Source organism: Xiphophorus hellerii, chromosome 18, assembly GCF_003331165.1.
Source record: "Xiphophorus hellerii strain 12219 chromosome 18, Xiphophorus_hellerii-4.1, whole genome shotgun sequence".
Lineage (NCBI taxonomy): Eukaryota > Metazoa > Chordata > Actinopteri > Cyprinodontiformes > Poeciliidae > Xiphophorus > Xiphophorus hellerii.
The window spans coordinates 31,543,059-31,568,112 of NC_045689.1; the positions used below are offsets into that span (position 1 = coordinate 31,543,059).

Below are 25,054 nucleotides of genomic sequence, written 5' to 3' on the forward strand. Positions count from 1 at the left end.
GCAAAGGGTGTGAATGCTTGTGTAAATGGGATTTCTTGGTTTTCTATTTTGAATACTTTTCCAAAAAATCTCAACTTTTCTCAACATTCTCATAATGGGGACATTTTTGTGTAAAATGTTGAGGAAAGAGCTTTTTCATCCATCCATGACAACAAATCATGGAAACAGTTAAGCACCATGAATGCTGTCCAGATGTTGTACAGGCGTTTTCTGGATTATAATTTCTGCTACTGAACTGAACTTTGAAAATATTTTCTCCAGTTTACCCAGAGTAAAGACCCTTGTTCCACCACAATAGCATCTCATTTTACCTCTAAATCAGAAGCTGCAATGTAGATACCACCTACAGCAGCATTAGCCACTAATGATATATAACCATATTTTGTCACAGCTCTTACATAACTCACAGCACACCCATTTGTCATTGACTGAAAAATTAAATTAAACAAAGGAAAACATGTTTGGGGAACAAGTTACAGATCCCTTTCTTTCCCTTGCTGTAGCCCCATATGCTGTGACTCTCTGGGTAGAGAACCACGTCATTTATACTGAAATGCGCCAGTGCGCACCAGTTCTTGGTTGCTTAATTTAAACTCGCCAGCAGGTTTTCTTTTAGCCTCTGTCCTGAAGCCAAGTGAATTTATGTTTTGGTGTTTCACCTTTTAAAACAGATTTCTCTTTGCTGCCTGATCCACACGCAACTCCAAAGAATCCCATCAGCAGCCACGAGGAAGAAGGTGAGACAGATGCTGAGTGGAAACGCTACAGGCCAACAGATGGGTAAATGATGGCAGATGAAGAGGGACGGGGACGGGGTGGGATCTGGGGGCCACTTTAGGGCCATAGGGGTCAGCTGCAAGGCAGCCAGCAGCCGTGCCTGGATTGAGGAGGGGGGGGGTTGGTGTTAATAGCCAACCATAAACAGAGGGTGTGCTCTTTACGAATGAATGAGCTGGCTGATAAAACTCTCAGTGGAGCAGGCGGCGGGGGCGGGCAGACTGTTGTCTCTGTCCTGTTAAAGCACACCGGTAGCGTCACAGCGTCCGTCTGCAGGCTTTGACTGGATCACGACCGACTGGCAGGAACTTTGGTTAATGGAGTTTTGTCCTTCCAGAATGGAACTCGAGAGTGGAAAACTTCTCTAACATCTGACATTCGCTTCACCTGCCAGTGAAGGATGATGGTCAAGAAAGTACGATTCAAGGTAAGGAAATCCGTTCGAGTCTCAACTGATTCTGTTTTCTATGGACGGCTGTTTTAAATATTAAATATGTCTATTTGTGACTTCTTAATGGGAAAATAGAAAACCAACTATCCACCAGTGCCAGAAGAAATTGTTGCAACCTGAAACCTGTTGTTTGATATCTCATAATCCACCTGTAAGGTGGAGGTTTTGCGTTCCGTCCCTTTAAGGAGCAGCAGTGGACTCGTGTTGGGTCTCCTGCCTCAGGTTGAGCAGCAGTTCAGAGGGAGACGCTGCTGCTCCGTCTGAGCGGCGACACCGAGGTGATAATTATTGCTCAGCTCCAGGATCTGCTGCCTCTCACCGACTTTAAAGAATCAAACAGAGTTACATGTCTCTTTAAATGGAAAGCTCCATTTAGAATGTGGAAATGCCAGTGAGATCAGCATCAGTACTCCCACAGTTCCTCCTTTCCTGCCCAAAATGGTTTCAGAGTAATTTTTGCATTTCTTAGAAAACACAGTCACAATCTGGTGACTGATCCATAGAATGCTGATGACATGCTGATTCATGTATCTGGTAAAACTCGCTGCTAAGGTCAGATTTACTTAAAAGTGTCAGAACTTTGTGTTTATTCCTGTATTCTAAGAAAACGTTGTCTGTTTTCCAATTTTTGTTTGGATATCAATGCACTTGAAAAGGTTTAAAAGTGATGTTAAAATTATTTCCAGCAAAATAAATTACCCTTATCTGGTTAAAGTTCTGCTCAGAGTTCAGCTGTTCTGACCATCCGCTCAAAGGTGACACTTTTCCTGAGCTGAGTGATTGTGTTCAGAAATCACAGCCAAACAGAAACAATCAGAACCAGCCACAGCTACTTGGTGTGTTTTTTTGCTTTGTTTTTTTCTTCTTCTTCTTTCTTTTTTTTTGTGAAAATATGAATATAAGAGTGATGTAGCATTTTACAGGTTGGACTGATTATTTTAAACTCTATCCCAATCAATGGAAGCTAAAATTAGAAAAAAAAAAAAATCTCTGTTCCATTTTCATAAAAACTCTCACTGCAACAGTTTGGCTCAACTCAGTATGTCTGCTGAGTCGGGTGCTTCAGGCTTGTATACCCTGTGCCTTCTGAGGGAAAGCATCACCACAGCATGATGCTGCCACCACTAGCAATGCACAATATATCGGCACCAACATCGTAACTGGCCGATATTCGTCATATTTATCGGCATCGATCGTATAAATAAAACTGGGTCATTTCATTTCCATCTTGTCGCCGTTTGTTTCTGGGGGTCGGTGGTCATGTGGGATTTGTTTGGTCATGTGACTGTGATGCAGCAAAGGATTGTGGGGAGTTTAACCGAAGCAGAGAAGCGCTGGTGAAGTCAGAAGTGTGGTCGTTTTTTCAAGGTAAGAGTAGAGAAATATATATAATATTAGTAAATATTGGTGATCGGCCATAACACCAATATTGATATTGGCCCAAATTTTCATATGGTAGCATTCCTAGCCACGGCCATAATAAAATCATGCTGTGGGCTTTCAATCGCCACATAAGTCATGTAACAGACTTGGGTGTCTACTGCCTTCGCTCAGCATTTATATAGAATCAGAAAGTGCATGAAACACTTACATATATATTTATAACACTCTGCAGATCAAAGATAAAGTGTTTATAAAAGTCAAAAGCACTTTAAAGCATGTGTTTACAGTATTACCAACTATATAGATCTATTCAATTTTGTACTTATTGCATCCTTTTCTTTCTTTTTTTAACTTTATGGCCTTTTTAAGATCTTTTTTTAACAACTATATTAGTTTCTTAAAGGTCAAAGTGCACAGTGGGACACAAGATGATTAGCTGCAGACATTTTGTGGCGTGTGATTTTTGTTGATTTTCCTCACAGCACCAGCCAGTATCCTGACTGAAAGCCCTCCAGGGAGGGAGACGGAGGCTGGAAGGAAATTGTAAGAATTCTGTGTCCATATGTGGAATTTCCTCTCGTTGACTGTTCAAACAGCGGGAGCTTTTTCTTGGGTTTTCCTCACACTGCCGTGCCATGTTTCATCCTTCACCTCAGTCTCCATGGGAACGACGGTCAGCTGAGATCCAGATATTGATCATTTTTAAATATCTTGTGTTTGCAGTTTGTGTCCAAACCCATCTACTGTAGACTTCAATAAGAACAGCCTCTGCACATTTCTGAGCACAGCATACTGGTATGTATGTAGATAGTAAAACAAGAAGGTATACATTTGATTTCTGGCAAGAAAGTTCAGACATTTTCTGAAAAAAATAAATAAATAAAGGAAATTTCTGTGTGGAAATCTTTAAAAATTGCTAGAAACAAAACTCAGAAATGCTTAAGTTGTCTCAGAAATTCTTCCTAGAAAATTTCTAGAATTTCTTTTTGAAAAATACATGAAAATTTCAATGATTGAAAAGCCACAAATGTGCTTTTATTTTTGTCTAGCAAATTTTTTTTACCTTTAATACTCAGGAATTTCTGTTTTTTGTAGGAATTTTCTGAAACGAATCTAAAACTTTCAGTTATTTTTTTCTCAAGCAAATATTCTAATTGTCAAACTCAGAATGTTCTTGTTTTTGTAGAAAATTTTTAAACTTTTTGATACATTTCTAAATTTCTGAATGCAGAAATTTACTCCTCTTTTTTTCTATCTACAATGGCCCTACCACGCCATTGCAGTTAACAGCCACTGGATGGCAGTGCTGTTCTACTGACCACCTCAGAGATGTTACGGTTGAAGCCTTGAAACCTCCAGAGCAGCAGCTCACACAAACACTTTAGTCTGAGCTAAATTTCTGGTGTCGGTTGTTGAGCCCAGGGTCGACCTTTCAACTTTGCGAGACAGAATGTGCCCTAAAGGAAGATGTGGCCGTCTCTAATTGGTCTGTCTCATCAAAGGTAGTTCATCCTGGCTGTGACTCGTCTCTGCTATTTGACTTGCCTTTTCTGTTGACGATATCAGAAGTGTGGAGGGATGCTGTGAGATATTTCATTCACCCAGTGAGCAGCTCTAGTCCTCTGGAGTCAGCGCCCACTAAGGCCTTTGATGTTCATAATGAGCGACTCCCTCTGCTCAGCCCTGCAGCGCTGCGCTGTATGTTTCTATAAAGCATTTGAATGGGTGCGTGGGTGCTGGGGGAAGAGTGCGACAGAACCCAACATGGTTTTCATTTGAGATGAAAGGACGGAGAGCTTTTACTGTCTCAGACGTCTGTTTATGCCAAGTGTGAGTGGGTGGATGTGTGTGTTTAAATTAAAGGAGAAACTTCCCTTGGATCCCTGGTGATTTGTAAGTTACCTGTGGGCTCGTCCGCGTATACGGTGGCTGCCCTGCATGTGTGCTCCCTTCTTTCTGCTCCCACAACAAAGAAACAGGCCTTGGATCTACGGTTTATTGGGATGCATTGTTCCGTCCCCACAGGTGGTGAGAGGAAATAGTAAAACACAATTCACAGCTCCCATGGCTCCTGTGGAATGTACCTCAAAGACTGTTGTCTGAAGATATTGTTGAAAATGGCACCCTTACTAAAAACTATGGTTATGGCTGTGTTAATGTGTTCTTATACTAGCTCTCCTCAGGATTCTTTAAGTAATGTCCAGATTCATAATGTCAGAGTCTTGGAACTCTCTAAGTAAAGAAATGGGATGCTCTGGTCAGATAAGACAAAAACTGACCTTTGTCCCCAATGTTAAAAACGTTGTGCGGTAGAAAACAAAAATTTCACATCATCCTAAACACAGCATCCCCTTGGTGAAACATAGTGGTGGTAGCATCATGGTGTGGGAGTGGGTTTTCTTAGTGACAGAAAAGAAACCACTGATAGGAAACTCATTGGAGCTAAATACAGGACGATACTGGGAGGAAACCAGTTAGAAGCTGAAAAAGACTTGAGACCGAGGTGGAGCTTCTCCTTCCAGCAGGAGGACAATGACTCCTGCTGGAAGTCATTAAAGGATCTTCATGTGTTATAATGGTCAAGTCACTGGCCATTATATTATTTTGTTAGGTGTCAAAGTACACACCTAATACAATCAGGAATCTGTGGTGACATTGGAAAATTACTGCTAAAAGGCATTCGCCGTCCAATCTGACTGAGTTTAAGCAATTTACAATGAAGAATAGGAAACAATTCTACCCATTGGGTGTGCAAAGCAGATAGAAACATACGCCAACAGCTTTGTGGACCTCAACAGGCCCACAAAGCTTCTGAAACTAGCTACTGCCAGACTAAAACCAGCTCGGCCAATCAGAGCCCTTTAAGGGGTCTTGCATGATCGGACTGAAGTCAAACTATCCATGCATGGTCATGTGGTTGCGGGATGTTTGTATTCACACACACCCTTCTAGGTCAACAAGACGCACTGAGCCCTAAGCAGTGATCATGGTAGAAAGCAATGACTACTACGAGTTCACAAGTTTGGAGGACCTGCGATGGACTGGCGACTTGTCCAGGGTGTACCCCGCCTCTCGCCTGTTGACAGATGGAGACAGATACCAGCACCCCTCCTGACCCCAATGGGATAAGGGTGTAAGAAAATGGCTGGATGGAAGTTTGGAGGAGGAGGAAATAATGATTGATGATCGATTAGGCTTTCACTGTATTCTCTGTTTTTGGAAGCCAACAATAGGAACAGAAGGCGTCTGTGTAACGTTCCCCAACCACAGTGGACCTGAACTGAATTCAGTGTTTTGGCTAAACAGTACATACTTTTTTACGGCGTTGGACAAATGCGCCAGCTGCTGGAAGTTGAGTTGTTGTGGCTGTTTTCCGCAAAACCCAACACACCCATGGAATTCTGACACACAATCGTGTCGTATAAAGAAGTTTGTTAGTTGGGTTGTGACAAGAACAAGTAGACGACATGAGGCTGAGAACAAGATAATGCGATTTTCGTCATGGCAATGAGAACTGATTTTGAGGCTTCATGCAAAACCCTTAAGAGAAATTCAAAGAACTATTGATTTGGGGTGGCACATGGTGTAGAGGTACAGCGGGCGCCACACATGCTATTAGACATTGAAGCCACTCTGCAGTGTTTGATTTCCAACCTGGGAACCTTTCTTGCATGTCTTCACCCCTTCTCTCTCCGCCAATATCCCATTTGATTACTGCAAAGAAACTGCCACTAGTGCCACAAAAATCTTTAGCAAAAAAGATATGCTGATTTAACATTTTCTTAAGTTGCTTACAGAACTGCTGACACTTGTGTTACATTTTGGCTGAAGTGTATATAGCTGAATAGGAATTTTTCGGAGCTGTTATTATTGCTGGGTATTCTTTGTCTGCTGACTACTTGGTCATTTTGTGTGACTTGTGTTTTCATGCCTGTCTGTTCAACGGACAAATAGACACTACAACCTGTGAGAAAGATTGTTGCTAACTAGAATCAACAGTTGTTTGAAAAGACAATACCAAATGTCAGCTGCAGGATTGAGGTTTGAGGGATGGATCTCATGCTGCTGGACAGGCTGAAGATGTGATGATCATGGTGGGAGGTAGAGCACTGCTTGTTTCTACAATGAACAAAAAGTGAAACGGGAGTTCTGCAAGCATCTTGGTTCTGATTTACACCCTATCAGCCCATTCTGATAACTTCCAGCTCAGTGTCTGCTTAAAACATTTCCCACCAGCTGCCTTTATATATGCAGAATTCCTGTGAGGCTGGGAGATGTTAGCCTGGTTGGGATGTTTATGTGGGTGACAGGCCAGCTGTGTAATTTAGGCTGACAGATGAATACACTTTACCTAAATCATGTTATATCCCACCCAGGCTTCCAGGAATGTTAGGTATGTGCAGTTTGTCACCTCCAGAAGGAAGCTTTTCTGGATCAGGACATTGAGCCTGTAAAGTGTACACACAGCAGTTCTAACTGGGCTTTAGACATCATTCTGGTATAACTCTAAATGACCGGTTTGGTTAGAGGCTGTGGCTGCTCTGCTGCCCACAAACACAAACTACGACAGGATAAAAAAGGAGTAACACTATGAATATTTCTCTGTCTTAAGGCTTGACTATTTACAGAAAGTCTGCTACACTTTCTTAGCCACAACAAACACATATTTGAGCCCCTCCATTATAGCTGTTGGACTGTCCAGAATGAACCTACCATTGTGGTCAGTTTTACAGGAGTCTGCAAGAGTTCAACAATCCTTTACACCAAATCTTACGAGTATTTTTGGATCTTGTGTCCAACATGCACAGAATCTTCTCAATGTATCTTAAACTTGAACATATGTGCAAAGTTCAAAGCACAATGCAGTTATGCTGTGCTAATGCTAATTGATGTAACAAAGACCAGCTTGCTCTGACTCAGACTGAGTTGAGAAGGAGACCAGAACATACCACCATGAAGACAAGACCAAGACTGCAGGTAAAGCTAACTGGTTGCACTGGGCGCTTGGTTTTCAGTTAGCTGTACTGTCACAACCTGAATTTGTAATCCACTAGCTTGTCTAATAAATCTAAAAAGTTGGTAACAAGTTAAACAGACAAGCCAGACGATCTTGAAGAATGCATACATCTAGCTAAATGTTAACTGACTTAGCATCAGTCAGCATTTAGGCTCAGAGTTAATTTAGCGTTCTTTCTTTCTCCATCTGTCCGTCATTTTCTGCGTAATCTGGGGTTGGTCAGTATCCCTCTGCTTTCTGTCTGAACTATTGATATCATATTCAGTAAGATAAACTCAACAACAGAAATTCTATTCATATTTCTGCTGTAGAGGTAAAAAAGCGGCTCTGTCGTTCATTGCTTTTGATGTTTGTTGCGCGTCAGATTTATGGGTGTACGTACCAGAGGTACGCAAAGGTTCCCACCAGAACCTATCTATATATATAAAAAAATCTGATTAATTGCCTTAAACATTCTTAACACATTTAAAATCTGTTTAATTAATTAGTCAGAATTAATAAGTTATAATTCCAGCCCTAGTTTGGAGGCAAGATTCTGGTTCCTCTGAAGAAATGCCGTGTTGTTCTGTACAAACGTTAACCAGAACCAGAATCTTGCTAACAGAGCCCACTTTAAAAAAAAAAAAATTCTTTAGCATCCTATTAATATCAGCAGAAGCAGCGCTGGGTTTTGCTGACTAACCATATCTAACACCTCTCTATCTAGAGTTGCTGTATGCTGGTTTCCTGGGTCAGAAAGTCTCTATCAGAAAGAAAATGTTGTTCACCATAACAGTGCTGCCAGTGTGTGAGCATATGTGGCTGTTCTCCAGCGAACATTTACCCCCTGACTGTATTCCGCTCATTTTCAGCACCATGTTTACCTATGAGTCCAGGCTCAGATTAACGTTTGTGCAGAACAACACGGCATTTCTTCATCCAAAAGAATGAGCGCCTTGTGTCTCCCTGCTGAAGGAACCCTGAGTGTTGGCACGGTGAGGGTACAGTGTGTGTGTGTGGGGGTGTGTGTGTGTGGATGGGTGGAGGACTGGTAATGCTGAGGGAAAGAGAGAAAGCAGGAACATGTGAATGAGAGGAGAGGCGGTGGGAGCTGCAGCAGCCAGACAGACAGAGTGTGTCAGAAGAGTTTCAGCCACATGGCTTCAGATCGGTGTGTGTGTTATGACAGTCAGTTACACACTGGGTGAATGTGTGTGTCAAGCAGAGATGGTGAGGGAGAGGAGCTAACAGAGATCAGGAGTCTTTCCTCACTGGATCCCAGTCAGAGTTGTTGGGTTTTGGGACAACGGACCGGTCGCTTAAACCTGTCAGAGCGGACGGCCTGCAACACCCATCACTCCACCAGGTAAAACACACCCATTGCCTCACCACAACCAAAGGATCACTGCTGTTTGAAAGCAGGCTGCAGCCTTCTGAGGAACTAAGAGTGTGTGATCATCCTGATGTGTGTGTGCAGGTGTGCGTGGCGACAGATTGCACACCAGAACCCTGCATGTCTGCTTTTAACGGAGTGAAAGTTTTGCCTTTTATGCCCTGGTTTGTTACGTTCCTCTTTATGTTTAGGTGAGGAAAAATAATGTCGGCTTCTGTACAGGAATTCGTCATGCGTCTGCTTGTGATGTTTTCTTGGCAAAGTGTCGCCTTCGGTTACATTTTCCAGTTGTGCTTATCACAGTGTTATCAGAGAGAGCTTTATGTAGCCAGTGATGTCTTGCCTGAAGACTTGAGAAGCATGTGGGTGCGACGCCGGACTGGAGAGCTGCTGTTTTTACAATGATTACCCAAAAGAGACACCCTTTATTGGTACTAATGGTCAACCTGGAGTTCAGACTAAAGCTGTTCTTGTTTTATCAGTGACAGACACAACAGTCTTGAACAGGCTGAGAAGTTTCTCTGCTATGAAGTCAGAGAGTGGTGGATGAGATAAAGTGTTCCCTAACACACCAGCCTGCCACAAAGATATTTGCTGTCTTGAAAATGTGGAAAAGTTTTTCAAATGATTTCATTCGTTAAGGCAAGAGGTTTCCCAAATCACCGTGGCTCATTTTGAAAAAGTTATTGCCACTAAGTAACCACGATTCTTGGTAAGTTAATTCCAATTTCACCAGGTTTTTTCCGGATCGATTACTGCCAGACTTGTGCACTAGAAACTGACTCAAATAGAACCTGTTTGACAACATAACATTGACTATGCAATTTTGAAAAGCAATACATCATGCCGAGATCTAAAGAATGTGTCACTTAGATTTTTTTATGGAAAGGATTGCGATGCCTTTTCTAAGGCTTTTGGTATCTATAGAACAGCAGCAGCTGAGTTTCTGTTTCAAGCTTTTTCAGTATTCTGCTAATGTTGAAAAAACACATTTTTGCAATTGTGTTGTTTCTCTTGTCTTCTTCTTTGTAGTTTGTGCTAGTGGCAACATCTGGTTGGAGAACATGTGACTCGTGTGATGCAAAAAAAAATGTGTCCATTGCAGTTTTGCAAAGCAAACCAATTTTGATCCGGCCAATAACCACCTTATCCTAGCGCCAAAACCTTTTAGCAAAGGAGAGTTTTTTCAAAACTGGCATGTTTCCATTAATAAAATTTATTTTCAAAATGTCAAATTGTGCAATAATATGCACAATTGAAATGCAGCTATTGATTCTTTTGAGTGATAAGTCCCTTAAACTTGAGATTGACTATGTGGATTTTTTTGGGAAACTGTTGGGAATTTTACATTAGAGCTATGGATTCAATACTTTTCAATGACAAAGGTAAAAGTATTTTATGAACTCAAGTGCTGAGTTCATCAAGCTCAGCACTTGATGAACTGTGTGATGCTGTCAGACCTCTGCTGGAAGCAACTGCTCCTTATCCAGGGAGACCAGTGGATACAAATAAGCAGGAGGCTGCTGGATACAAACTGACATGACTCGTGTGATTCCAATTTTCACCGTTTTAAGGTCAATAGCAGCAAAGCTAGTGGGAATCATAACCCGTAAAGATGGAGCGTGCAGTGGAGAATCTTTCCAGGTGAATCTGACCTAACAAATTGTGTGTTCTGTTATTTTTAAATTCCACTTTGACTCTGATCTTCCCTTTTGCCAGGAACATGGTGTTGACGTAGCTGGGTTGACACCACCACTCTAGCCCCCTGCTTTTCCGCCTTGCCCGAACATTGGCTGCTTTATGGACCCGTGCACAGAGTATGCTGTTGTTTGAAGCACCCAACCGAAGCTGAACTGCTCCACATTTTTTCGGTGGCTGCCAGTGAAAACGGCTGTGCACAGTCTCCAAAGTGCAGTCGCTCTCCAGCTTGTGATAATAAATCCTTTGTTACGGGGAGCTCATTCTGCTGAGAGAATAATCAGGCCAGCACAGAGGCGCTCTATCTACCGCCCCATCCCCGGTCCCCAGCCTCCAAACATCTAACCAACCCTTTTCTCTCCCACATTCCCTCTCTGTTGGGTCCTAATGCCTCCTCTGGCTGCTCTCTCTTCTCTCATTTTAGCTGCTAATGATATTAGTGACATTGATTATGATCAGGCAGAAGGTGCTGCTGGATGTCCAGAATACTGTCATTATGTTCATGTAGTTTCTCAGTATCACTGCGGCACTGCTGAAGTGCTGAAGTGAGGGACTCAAAGTTTCAATCAATCAATATTGAAACTGATTTCAGTATTCAGTTTCAATATTTGGTTTCTGTCATTGTCATTACAGAAACCATGTGATAAAAATTACATGGTTTATAACTTATTGACCTGGAGGTTCTGGGTTTGAAACCATTCTGTTTGGGCTTTGTATGTTCTCATCTCTGGATGTTTAAAACGATGCCATTAAGGCTACGTTTACACCAGGTCATTGCTTGGAAACTGACGGTATTCTCAGATGCTTATTGGGAAAATGTTCCACGTTTCGACGGCACCGCCAACACATCTTCAGTCAGCCGTAGTTGTCACGCCGGGTCACTACATGGCGCTGTAATTTTAGCATGTTGTTGAACATGCATGCACTTTCGACCCCTAGCTTCCACCTCACTTCACTAGCTGCACTGTAAACAGAAACCCTTCCCTGTCTGCCATGAACACAGTGCTCACATAACACAAATATTAATGAGCATCTGGATCGCAACTAACCTACAATTTAGCTAAAGAGCTTCAATGTGTGTGTGCATGATTATTGACTGTTTGTGTCTCTATCTTGTTCTGACTGGAGTCCAGGTTGTACCCTGACTCTTGTCCAGTTGTCTCATCAGTTGTTTCTAACTGTGCAGTGCATTTCTGCAGATGGCAGTATGACCACAGCGAGGAGGCAAAGAGGCTCGATTATTTTCACAGTTTATATGTCTCATGCTGTACTGCCAGGACATTATGACAGTTTTTTTTTTTAAATAAAAAAAAAATCACCTACTGCTTTAAGAGTGTAAGCATGCCGAAAAAACAAAAGAGAAAACATTTCTGAGGTATTTTTGTCACAGCACTGTGACTATTCATGAAACCAGGTACTACTAGGGGGCACACCAGCAGGACTTATAAGGTAACAGCACATAATTCGGCAATATCATAAATGTCTGTATCAGTGCCTCTACAGTAGTTGGTGCCGTCTTTCAGAGATTATGAAAATGTCAACATTCTTTCTACATGAGCCAGTCACCAGCTCTGATGAAAGCAGCTGAATGTTTGGCAGCAAGTGCCACCAGATAAAGCTGGATGTTGTATCAAAGTCTGACTCATTTATGACAGATGCACAGACTCTGCCTGCTGCTGCTGCTCCACTGGTAGCCCTGGTGACAGTACAAGACCGGCTCTTTGGAGGTGAACAGTTCTTTTCAAGCCCACTCCAACAGCCAGTCACACAGAATATCATGAAAAGGTCAAGAGATCAGAGGTCATTTTAGTTCTGGTATGCCGCAATTGCCTTCTTTCTTCTTCTTCTTTTTCTTCTTCTTCACACAAATTTAACACACGTGTCTCTCACTCCATCAGAAAGAATGTCACCCTGGTTTGACCTCTGTAGATTCCACTCCCTTTTATTCCTCTCTCTCCTCCCTCACTACTTCCTCCCTTCATTGTCTTTTGTCTTTCATGTGCAGAAGGCCTTCAGGCCAAAGGTCCAAACTCTGCTCAGATCACGGCCACTTTGATTCTCGCAACGCTCTGAAAGGAGTCATTAAAAACATCATTCTAACTAAAAGATACATTTTTTTTTTACTACAAGTGAATATAGCCATTTCCCCAAGGAGTTGTCATGGTAGCAAAGGATATTTTGGCTCGGTTAAGGATGAGCTCATTTTATATTGACTCTCCTTTGTATACAATGATGCCCCAGGAAGACAATTAAAAAATGTACTTGTTAGTTTTTCAGTCAGCAATACAGTGTTCCAACTTAAAAAGCAGAAATGTCCTCTGATCATTTGCTGTCATTTTTCTTTCTTATGTATATGAGCAAAGTACATAGTAAGAGCAGAATGTGGTGAAGAAAACTGTTATACATGTGTATATACTGTTATGCAGTATATACACATGTATACACTGGGAAAGAGAAAAACACCGCAGGACACACACACAAAAAAATTATATATATACATATATATTATTAACAATAATATATATATCCAATCTGAAATTGTAGAGGGAATAATAAAATTTTTACCAACATTTTACATTTTTAAAGAGACAGCATTATGTGTTTTCTAGGCACATAGTGCCATTTTATAACACAATCAAATAACTATGTTACCTTCAGTTGTTAAAAGAATGCTGTATTTATCAAATATGACATGGAAGACATTTTACCTTGTAATTCAACATCTTGAAATTGGGTCTCTGTCTCTTTAAAAACTCCTCCTCTTTCTGAAACTCCTACTTTAGGAAGTCATCACAACAGGGCTCCTCTATTAACCCTTTAACTATGTTTGTTTGTTTTGTTTTGTTTTTACCATTATTGCACTGAGAAGTAGCTCCTATAATGTATAATGAGCTCAGCTGACGTGCAGCTTCACCAGGTGTTTGCTAAATCCTGCTGGCTAGTCTGAAGGAGCCGAGTGGGGGAGATGTAGAGGAGGGAAGCTCTGTGAGACGGAAGATCGGTTGCCTTTAAACTGCAGCTCAGAGGAGGAGCTGTGTCTCCAAGGCGGAGCTATGTCCACCCAGGCGTTTTCAACAGCTGAATGGTTGCCATGGAGATTCAAAGATTTCTCGAAGCAAAGTTCATAATAGTCAATTTTACATAATATTGCCCCTTTAACACATCCATGAAGAGAACCAGAGTGAGTGTGAAAACAGAGGAGGTGTGTTCACTCTGGATGTTGTGCATGTTTTCCACTGACGGCGCTATGAGGAAGTTGGATAAGTTTTTCCAGAGGCTACTGAATGTCCTCACAGTGTTATGGGCGCTGACTGACAGGACAATACAAAGAGACACTCAGAGCTGCTTGGCTGTCTGCGAGCATGTCTGCTGTTTGGATCAACTTCCATGACTCAAAGGGATATCCCACGCTGAATCCCCTCCCCTCCGTTTCCCTTCCTTCCCTACCCCAGCCTCCACCCCCTCACTGTCACTCCCTCTTTTTTCTTAGTTTACCACCAAACAATGTTCATACTTCAGTGTACTTTTAAAGATGTGAAAGGGTTTTGAAGCTTATGACTGAAATGAGCTGACAAGAGAAGGACAGCATCAAACCTTGAGGAAGAGGATTGAGGAGAGTTGGTGAGTCACACTGCTGTTGTGAGAGAGTGTGTGTGTGTGTTTGTGTGTGTTACATGACATGGAAGTCAAAGCTGTGCCTTCAGGCTGCCAGAAGGAGAGCAACATGGTGTTGTGTTTGTTTTGGAGACAAAACGGAGGATGTGTGAACATGTTCTACAAGCGCAGGTGGCGCTGGGCAAGGGATGAACGCACAAATCTGTTGTTAAAGATGACCACTGTGTTCTGTTGAGGATACTGATCTAAAAAATGGCAGAGTTTCCTGTTTGTTTACCACTGCACTGATAAATAATGATTGTAATTTTAGCTCAAGAGACGTTGGGTCTGATTTAAGTTTAACAGTGAGATCTTCTTATTCGGTTTATGTAAACCATCGAGGTCTTACCCACCTACAATATACCTATCTATCTAGTTTCCCTCAGACATCCAAGGTATTCCCAGGTACTGTAGATTCATGGTCTATCCCTGGGTACCCCTCGTCCCAACAGGAAGTACCTGTCCAGGAAGTGTCTGCATTAGATTCCTGAACCGTCTCAACTAACTCGAACTCGAGTTCCTCCCAACACTAAACCAGAACCTGGACATCTTGTGGTTGACCTCGTTTATTCCACTTGTATCTTGGATCTCATTCTTTTGGAGATTCTGATCATAACAAAAGGTGAGGATTGAAAACAGATAGAGCTGCGTATGTGAAAGCTTTATGTTTTGGTTCAGTGCTTTCCTCTCCAAGTTAGACCCAGAGCAAAGGTCCAACTGCTCCAGTCCTGTCTGTGACTTGTGATCAAGACACCAAGATGCTTGACCTCCTCTACTTGGGACTAGAGACTGACCCCCAAACCCAGAGGACCACTCTATTCTCTTAAACATGACATTAAATATTCTCTTTCTTTTGTTCCCACATGTTGAGAACTTCGGTCCTGTTTGTTCTGTTCCCTCTCCTCCTTCTGATTACTGCTGCTGAAAGAGCCTCGTTGCCTTCCTTTGCCTCACCACTTTGGGTCGTACCAGCCCAAAAGTCAGCAGATCCATTTAGCAGTGGAATAATGCTTTGCTGGCCATTTTTTCCTACTGATTTCCCACTGCCGTCTCCGCTGAACTTGGGTAAAATTGGAGTAAAACCATCTGGTGGAGGACACATACTGCCTCCACTTCTCCTGACGTTTCATGGGTAAAGTAAGAAAACCAGGTCTCTTGACGCCCATCAGATGTTGAGAACATTTCTTTTCAGAACCTTCCTGCTGCGTTCAGGACTTTCCAAACCGTTTGTTTTGACTCATTGTGGAGATGCTCTTCCTTTTTCTATTCATTTTGGGAAACCAGAGGCTAGATGTGACTGGAGACAAATGGTGATGAGGTGTACTGCTCAGTGTTCTGTGCTGAGTTGACACATTGTGTCACATTCATAATGCAGCGCTGCACAAGGGTTAGAGCCAGTTTATTCCGCTTGAGTTATTTAGGGTTTATTTATTAGGATAACAGATATTTTCCCACACAGTGCTGTGTGTGTGATGGTTTAATACATGATGGTGCATTGCCTTCCTATCCATTTAAAGTTGCAGCATACACAGTTTGGTCCCCGCATCAGCCAGTCTGTCACCAATCGTTTGGACAGATCAATAAATTTTGCCACATGCTGCCTTTATATAGCATACCTCACCTGTCACCAACCAACAGATGGGATGCTTCACTTCTGGATTAATTCAATGTATAATTATCTGGCCTTTGGGAGAAAAGAAGAAAGGAAGGAAGGATGAAGAAAGAAAGAAAGAAAGAAAGAAAGAGAGAATAAAGAAAGGACTATGGAGTAAATTTCTACGTTACGGGGGGAATCATAGTTTAAATTGTGCAAATTTAGAACTATAAGTAAAAAACTTTGGTGTATCACTAAGTGGAGTCAAACTGGAATAATTTTAATTTTGAACTTAGTGTAAAACTGTTCAAATTATCATATACACATATGATTATTGCTGGATATTATTACCCAATTATTGTTTGTGTTTCTGTTATTGATTTTATGATCATCATGAAGTAATGATTGCTTATCCACTGCAGTTAAAACTAAATGAGTTAACTACTAAATACGGATTTATTTATTATATGTAAGATTATGTAGGTGGTTAAGGAGTGGGAATTTTGATAAGTTTATACTTCTACCCTCTCTGATACATAGAACTAAAGTTGTGACAATATCCCTCATAATGTATTTTTTTCTGTACATATTCAATAAATAAACAAACAAGCACTCTTCATAGTTAGCTTTATCATTTAGTTTCTTCAACCGGAGCTGCTGGGTTTAACTAAACCCAATCTGCTTCTTATTTTTTTCTCCGTATTTGGCGCCGGCGCCCGGACCAGTAGAGTATTCAGCTCCTTCCGACTAAGCAACTGGAAACTCTGAGCTGAAAAAAGGGAGTTGGACAGTGGCAACAAGTCCTTTTTTTAAAATATCGTTTACCGTAACGAAAATAAAAGCCTTTTCCAAAAAGCAGTTCTTAATAGTTTCCACTCCCACATCGGAAAACATGGCTGCCAGTGAAACGCAGTCATCTCTGGCCGGAACAGCCGTGCCTGTTGCCCAGGCTCTCAGTCAAACATATGATTTTGCTGGATAACTGAGCTCTGAATGATGACAGCCAGGGATTTTCCTGAGGTGTAATTCCTCCTGTCACTGCAGATGGTAATCTGATAATGACAGGTCTTGATTCTCGCCAGTGCCGCACTTTGATCCCAAACTGCAGGAGATAGCCAGCTGTGTTTGCGTGTCCGGCCGTTTTCTCTGTTTACACGTCTCAGTGCTGCAGCTACTAATCATCTGAGGAAAGTCACCTGCCTGCTCGCGAGGACCTCTTCAGGTTTCTGCACTCTCTTTGAACTAATCTGTGAAAAGCGTCACTTAAGAATTCATTCATCTCCATCCACCCTGCAGTCTAAACACTCCAGTGTCGACCCACTCCGTCATGTTTGTGTGTATGAAGAGTTATGGATGAACATTGGTTTGGGCCAGCATTCAGCCACCTGCTGGTGGTGGCGTCCCTCCAGCCTGTGGTGTCTGATGCCAGAATAATGAATTTGTGTTTACTCACGCTGTCAGGCTGTTGGGGGGGAAACACACAGCATCTCATGCATTTACACTGAAATGAGTTGTGTAGTTCCAGATAGGGCTGGGCACACTGATCTCAATATCAATACTATCGATACCAAGGTGCGTATTGGTATTGAATGGATACCAGCGCGATGAGACTGATAGTTTTGTTTGTAGTTTTGCTTCCGTATGTTCAGTAAATTCCTGGACATTTCTCACAGAGTTCATTCTGGCACATATGAAGGAATTGAAATGCCAGATATAAAGAGCAGGATTTCATGCCCTTTGTGATGTTTATACATATTAATGTGGCTCATTATGATAATGGTTTTGTGTTTAGTAGTATTGAAGGGGAAATAGTAATCGCATTTAGGTAGCATGCACATTACAGTTAAAAACGTACAGTAAAACATCCAAGGAGGTGAATTCTTCTTTATAGTCACTCTATACGTTCCACTGGTGTAATCAGATACAGACAATCAGAGAAACATTTTCCATGTTTTCTGTCCAGCTGAGGTTAATCATAATTTTCTAACTGGAAGCCCCAACAAGGCACACCTCATTTCCAGCTGTGAGCTTCACTGAAAGGACGGAGCCTCTCATCTATCAGTAGGCCGTCTCATTCCATATAAAAGAGACATTTTTTTTATTTTTTCCAAAGTACAAATTATCGACCTCATGCAGGAAATTTAACTCAGACCAAAATCCAAACACATTGGAAATTGATGCCCAGATACAGATCTGTGCAGTTTGTTCCTTTGACCTCGGTGTGAACTGCTAACAGGAAATGATTCCTGGTTTGGCTCTCCGTACAGGAAGTCCACTTTTAGAGATAGCTCAGTGAAGACATATGTCTTCTTCTTCTTCTGTTATCTCCCAGACGACTTCCTGCTGTTTTCCTCGTGATGTTTCTCTGTCATGTGGGAAACCAGAGAAAACACAACTTATTGTGAATTTTAATGCAGTAATAAAATGTGAAATTACACCAATATCACCCCAAGTAGGCACTTTAAGATACTCCCAGTATGACAGCCTTGGATAAAAATGAGGTAAAAATAATAATAAGCCTGTATAACATAATCTGATTGCTCTTATTGCAAAGCAGAAAATCATCTGCTGCTAAAATAATTATATTTATACTAACAATTATTATCCTGTCATATGTACATTTAAAAGTACCTATTAAATGTAGCTTTTGTTTTGTAGGACACATGCCTATTGTGCAGAATGTTGAACCTTTATCTGTGTAGCTGCTTAAACCACTGAATTTGTCTTTCCTGTGAGCCAGAGCTAAAGTGGAAGAGGCTTCTTTCAGAAAGTGCTTTTGGGTCTCCCTTAGTTTTTTGTATTTGGTTTATTTTGAGTTCTTGATGTTCTGTACAGCCTTTCACAGAGGCAATGTTATGTGTTTTCCAGACATTTGGTGCCATTTTATAGCACAATCAAGCTACAATGTTAACTTCAGTTGTTAAAAAAAATGCTACATATCAAATATGACATAAAAGAAAATTTTCCGTTGTAATTTGACACCTTGAAATTTTACCTCTGTCTCTTTAGAAACTCCTGCTCTTTCTGAAACTCCACCTTCAGGAAGCCATCACAAGATGGCTCCTCTTTAAACCCTTTAACAATGTTTTTACTATTGTTAACCAATGTGTGGTAAGTAGCTCCTATCATGTGCAGCTCCACCGGGTGTTTGCTAATTGCTGCTGGCTAGTCTGAAGGAGCTGAGTGGGGGAGCCACAAGGAAGGGCCGCTCTGTGAGACAGAAACTAGGAAGCTTAGAAACTGGTTGAGGAGCTGAGCCCCGAAGGCGGAACTAGCTCTACCCAGGCGTTTTGCACAGCTGAATGGTTGCCATGGAAATTATAGGATTTCTCAAACATGCATGAAAAAATCAAGGCAACACTCCAGGTATGTCTTTGATGAAGGAATAACATTATAACATGATGTAAAGCCCCAAACAGTTGATTTTACACAACACTGCCCCTCTAATGATCTTCCAGAGCTTCTCTGCTCAGGTTCTTCCCCAGCTGCTCTGCCTTCTCCTGGTCCATCACGCCTGGTTCTCATTCCACTCATCCACCTTCCCAGTAGTTCGCAGCCTGTGGATTTCCCCTTCACCTGGCCAGATTCATCCGTTCCCTTGCTAAGCGTTTTTCTCTCTGCCAATTCCCCTGAAGTCCAGTTGATTTGTCATTTCCTGTCTGATCTCCTCTAGTTTCTCTTGCGCTGGTTCCGTTGGGTTCTCTGTAAGCCCTTTATTATTAAATCCCATCTGCATGCAGGTGGAATAGAAGCAGATGTTTAAATGTTTTAAATATGACAATGAGTTTAGTTTGCACCGTCAGAAAAATTCAAGACGTTCTCATGAGACATGACAGACCTGAAACTTTGATGCAGCAGTTTCAAAATTAAAATTTCTTCTAAACTTACCACCAAAGTATACGACACAAATGTTAAAATCCAGCTTTACGCTCATCTAAATCATAGATGGATAGCTACAGCCTTCAGGAGCCGTTATGACCAGTCATCTGTCCTTTCAGTCTTTCTGCCCAAATGAAATTATACTGGAATTTTTATATAGCTATTGAAGCCTAAAGTTGCTCCCCTTGCTATATGTTTTAGTATTTGTACAATCATAAATTTTAACATTTAATAGTCCTATAGGGACTTTGTTTATCTCTCTGAGCATTGCACCATTGTGCATTATTTTCTTTATTAATGAAAAGTCTGATCTTTGATCCACATCTGTGCTGCCCTGCTGCTACAGCTGCTGAAAGGAAATGGGTTTCTTCCAGTAAATCGGCTGTTTGTTCTCTGAATATTGTTTTTCTGCATCTTTAAATTTGAACTGCCTCCTCCTCACTTCTAAGAATCCCGTCTCAGCTGCAGTTCCAGTGCCCCGCTCACTTATATCTATAAAAGTACACCAGTGGACGTTTGTGGACTGTTTAAACTTCCCTGCCTGTGCTGTTCGGATGCTGCCTCCCTACGACTCTCTGAGAGTCCTTTTACTCAGCCGAGCCGCGTAAACACAGCTGAAAGAGACACTTACTCCAATTCTAACGAGGTTATTTGAGATGCTCCGCTCCGTATCGCCGTCGGCAGCCATACTGGATCAAATTAGCTGCCTGTCATTTCCACAGAGCATTCTGTCTGTCTGCACTTCCTCCCAGAACTCGTGTTTACTGCATTTCTGTGGTTTCCGTCTGAAAACAGCATGTGCTGCTTCATTATATTTACATTCACCATAGAAAAACTCAGCAGCTCATGTTTAACAGAACTACTTTAGGATGAATGATGGCTTAGCAGAGTATTTACAGTTAAAGCCACATGCTTAACACTGTATGGAGATATATATTAGATTTTTTTTTCTGACTGCTTAGGATTAAATCAAACTCAACTTTTATTGTTTTGGATCAGTTGGGATTACAGAAATTAATTCTATTTTCTAAATGTCAGAATAATGACAGATTTTTTTAATTATTACTTTAGAAAATGTTTTATGACTTTATTACCTCTGGCATGAAAATGACTCAAAATCTCCTTCCTTTCCTCATGTTTACACCCACATCACACATGTTTTTTTAATGCACCATGTATAAATCTACAACTTTGGATAAAATAAAGAGCTCACTGCACTGAACCCCATTGAAAACCGCCTGGTTATTCCACCAGATATTTATTTTTGAACTCTTCCTGAGTTCAAACATTAGTATTGTTGTTTCTAAATGAATATGAACTTGTTTTCTTTGCACCGTTTGAGGTCAGAAAGCACTGCATCTTTTTTGTTATTTTCATAATTTCTCATTTTCTGCAAATTAATACAAAATTTTTGCTTGGGATTTCAGAGACATGATGTCAGTAGTTCATAGAATAATATAGACCTATAAAATCTATAAAAAGTAAAATAAGAGAAACTGATCATTTTAAGTGGTCTCTTAATTTTTCCAGAGCTGTATATGAATATGTGCATGCTAACCATGACATTAGCCTTTCACAGTCTCTTCCGTATTTTTTCTGGTTTCTATGATTGAAATGATCAATGTTGTTAGCGTCTCCGACCAATAAGAAGCCTGCTAGGAAAGCAAAACTCTGAAAAGTTTTGTTCTCAGACAGCAGGAGGTGATGTTGGTCTGTGCTACAGACAGTTTAGTGTGGAAGAATCTCTGAATGGTTCAGCAAGCAACTTGTAACAGGTTTTATTTGAATAATCTGCTGTCATCTGACTCCCCTTCACTGAGCTGTTGCAGCTCCATAATGTATCCAGGTGTGTTTGCGAGGAAGTTCGTGACACACCTGCAAAGCCTTATGATGCCTTCCACCACATTCATATTCATTTTTTTTCCCCCTGTGAATATTTTTTCATATTAGGTCATGAAGTGCCGAATGCAGTGAGTTACCTCTGGCTACAAACCGCATCTACTCTGCAGCCGACACATGATCCAACCTGCCTAATATCGGCGAGGAGTTCTTTAGAACAAAACAAAACGTGCCTTCGGGGTTCAAACTTTTGAATAATCCAAACTTTAAGAATTGCTTGGTTTTCGTATTGCAAAGATTAAAAGTTAACAAAAGTGTATTTACAGAGATAAAAGAAGTTTTCTTAAGAACACAAAGGTACCCGAGTGTAAAGAAATGAAGCCTTTTTGCTCTTTGTAACAGTAAAGCACTGTCTATAAGCGTTTCAATGATTTTCTGATGTAAGAACAGTCTGAGGAAATATCTTTATGTATTCATTATGACAAGACTTCAACCAGCCGTTAAACCACCAATTTTAAGAAAGTGAATTACCTGTGTACCCGCTTGAGTATCCGCAAAAAAGGGAGGAAGATGAAGCCCTTTTAGTTCATTAGTTCAAATTTAAGAAGCTATTTCAATTTGCAGAAATGTCTTCAGTTTCAAAATAGTGCTGGAAATTCAGCCATGCTCAGATAAAACAATGCCAGCTCTTTCTGCTGTGGCATTAGAAGAGGGAAGTTAGAATATGAGCTTCAGAAGGAAGCGCTGCAGTAACCTTCTTCAATCTGGAGCGATCCAACGCTCACACCGAGAGCAACGTGGGAGTTCATCTGTGGTGTGTAGAATGAAATAAAGGGCTATAAAAGTGGATTGGAAGCGTAAATGACAATATGCTTTTTATTTATTAGTGTCTAAAAGTGGCAGTTAGAGATCGTTCTACCACATGTGCTTAGAAAAGCTACCATGCCTCAAGTTTTGATCTGTGTGTATGACTGTGTGTTGCTTGAGTCCCAAAAGCTAAACAATGTTGCTTCAAAAAGCATTCTGCATCAGAAAGAAGTCATCAAAAATCTGTACTTTATTGAATTTTTTCAATCCATATGCATCAAACACAGGGACAGTGAGTTAATAGAAAAAAATGTATTAAAAAAAATAACCAACCATGTACAAATGTTTTGGAAAAATATTTAAGACCAAGGAGTCAAACATTTGACACTTTTTTTTTTCTTTTTTTTTAGAATTCCAGCAAACATTCTTATAGATACAGATTTATAAATGTAGTTGCTAAGAAATTGTTGGATATAATGTCTCCAAGTAAATGTTTTGTTGGAAAGACTATGTGACCTTGCATTGAAACAATGTGTAAATACAGAGGAAAAGTTACTAGGGTAAGCTTTGGACAGGGCAGATGGCCTAAGCAAAGTAACCCCAGATCTTGGCGTCACATGGACTGAGCGATTAGGGAACTCTCTGCTGATGAAAAGCATCTGAGGTAATAGTACTTGACTACTGCTTGAAGACAAAGTTAGAATCATTGGAAGGAGTCAGTTGAGTTAGTAAGACCATGTGATCAGGATGTTTACTGACTTCTGCAGAGGGCAGTGGTAGCAATTGTAAATATTTCTTTTTATTACGCTACATATGAACACTACATATGAAGATGCTGTGGCGGCGCAGGAGTTAAGCACAACCTACATAAGGAGGCCTTAGTTCTCGACATGCCCGTCACAGGTTTGAATCCCATCCTGGTGATCTGTAGCGTATGTCTTCTTTCTCTCTCATTACCTACTTTCCTGTCTGAGCACTTATAAATAAAGGCCACAAGAGTCAAAAAACTAAAACTGAAACGCTACAATATTGCAGTTTATAACGTTAATTGGTCAAGGCTGGACCTCTTCATTTGTTCAGAACTGCCCTGATTTTTCATGGTGTAGATTTAACAAGTCCTCAGAAAAATTCTTCAGAGGCTTTCTGGCCTTTATTGGTGCTGTCATTCATATCGAGCCTGATTAACAGCGCTAACACCCTCCTCCTGGCTGTGATTGGTTGTTTTTGACCTAGTGGTGTGTTTCTGCAGATGGCAGTAGGACCACAGGGAGGCGACAGAGCAGCTTTCACAAATGATCTATCTCATGTTATAAGTCACAACATAGTGACAGGTTTATCAAATATGTAAAGAACATATTTTTTAATAAACGTTACACGCTGCAGCTGTTAGGATGAATCACGTTGCCACCTCATCAAGTGCAGATAACGGTGGCGGTTTCCGATATGGGTGACATTGGCAACCACCCAGGGTGGCATCTTGTGGGGGGCGGCATGAACCGAGGATATGAATGTCAACATTTAACCTAGTGGGGGGAGGGAGGTGCTGGAAAGGTCACCCAGGCTAGGACCACCTCTGATAGGTAACACCACATAGAGCATATAAACAATTTTTCTGATACGCTTCACACATCCCAGGTTATTCTACAGCAATAGTGGCTTGTTCAGTAAGTTCACTGGTGTCTCCCTGTGTAATTTTTCTGAAAATATTTCAGTCATCACTTTGTTCTTCTTCCTTTAAGTTGCTGTCTTCCTCAGTCTTCCCTTTTGATCACAGTTCAGACGCAAGCACATCCCGACACACACATCTCCCTTTGGAGTTGCCATTCAGGAATGCAGGTGTTAGTCTAGTGGAGCAGGCAGCAACAGGTCTGACCTCCTGAGTGGTAGTCTGTTCCATACAGAAACACACACACAGCAGTGTGTAAGCTGTCCGGGGCAATAAGGGTCACTCTGATAGGATTCAGTCGGCCAGCAGCAGCTCTCTGCCATGGAGGCCATGCACGTGCTGGACAACTGGAGACAGGTAAATATTACTAACCTGTAATGAAAACTAGTGTTAATGGAGAACAAGCTGTTTCGTTTTTTCTTTTTAATTTTGCGCTGTCGAGTTTACAGACAAAACTTTCCAAATATTGTTTTAATTCTACTTTGTGAACCTGTGTGGCGCTTCCTCCAGGCTGACTCCACTGTCTGAATATCATTTCGCGACTCTGTCAGGAGAGCAAACATGGAGATATCTGCTGCGGTGTTTAGTCATCCCGAGGCTAAAGCACATCGCAAACAGATTTCCATCCCCCGCCGCACACACATCTCCGGGAGCCACGGGGATAATTATGTGCTTTCTAACGTCTGCTGCATGCTAAACCACAGCGTGTCTCACGTCTCACCTAATGACTACACAAATATACCGTCTCACACTTACGTAGAATGTGGTTGCTGAAGATTTGTGCTATCATACACAGTGAGATTTTATAATTATAATAAATAAAGAGGTTGGGTTTGTGCTTCTGACTTGATGGAAATACCCAAAAGGATTCCAGGTTGGGTTTGGTAAGATGCTCCTTATGAGATTTGATTCGTGTT

The 25,054-nt window shown here is 41.3% G+C and overlaps 1 protein-coding gene across 11 annotated transcripts in view; it reads left to right on the forward strand.

The window, feature by feature from the left end:
- The first annotated feature begins 8,723 nt into the window (after positions 1-8,723).
- phldb1b (pleckstrin homology-like domain, family B, member 1b) overlaps positions 8,724-25,054 on the forward strand; it is a 103,529-nt gene continuing 87,198 nt past the window's right edge. For 2 of the 11 annotated variants that reach the window (XM_032590335.1, XM_032590340.1), the window contains exon 1: positions 24,305-24,494. In XM_032590335.1, the coding sequence (XP_032446226.1) occupies positions 24,459-24,494 (36 nt within the window). In that variant the 5' untranslated portion in view covers positions 24,305-24,458. Of the gene's footprint in view, positions 8,974-14,200; positions 14,320-24,301; positions 24,495-25,054 lie in introns of those variants that run through there. The other 9 variants (XM_032590334.1, XM_032590341.1, XM_032590338.1 and 6 more) reach the window with 8 other exon arrangements.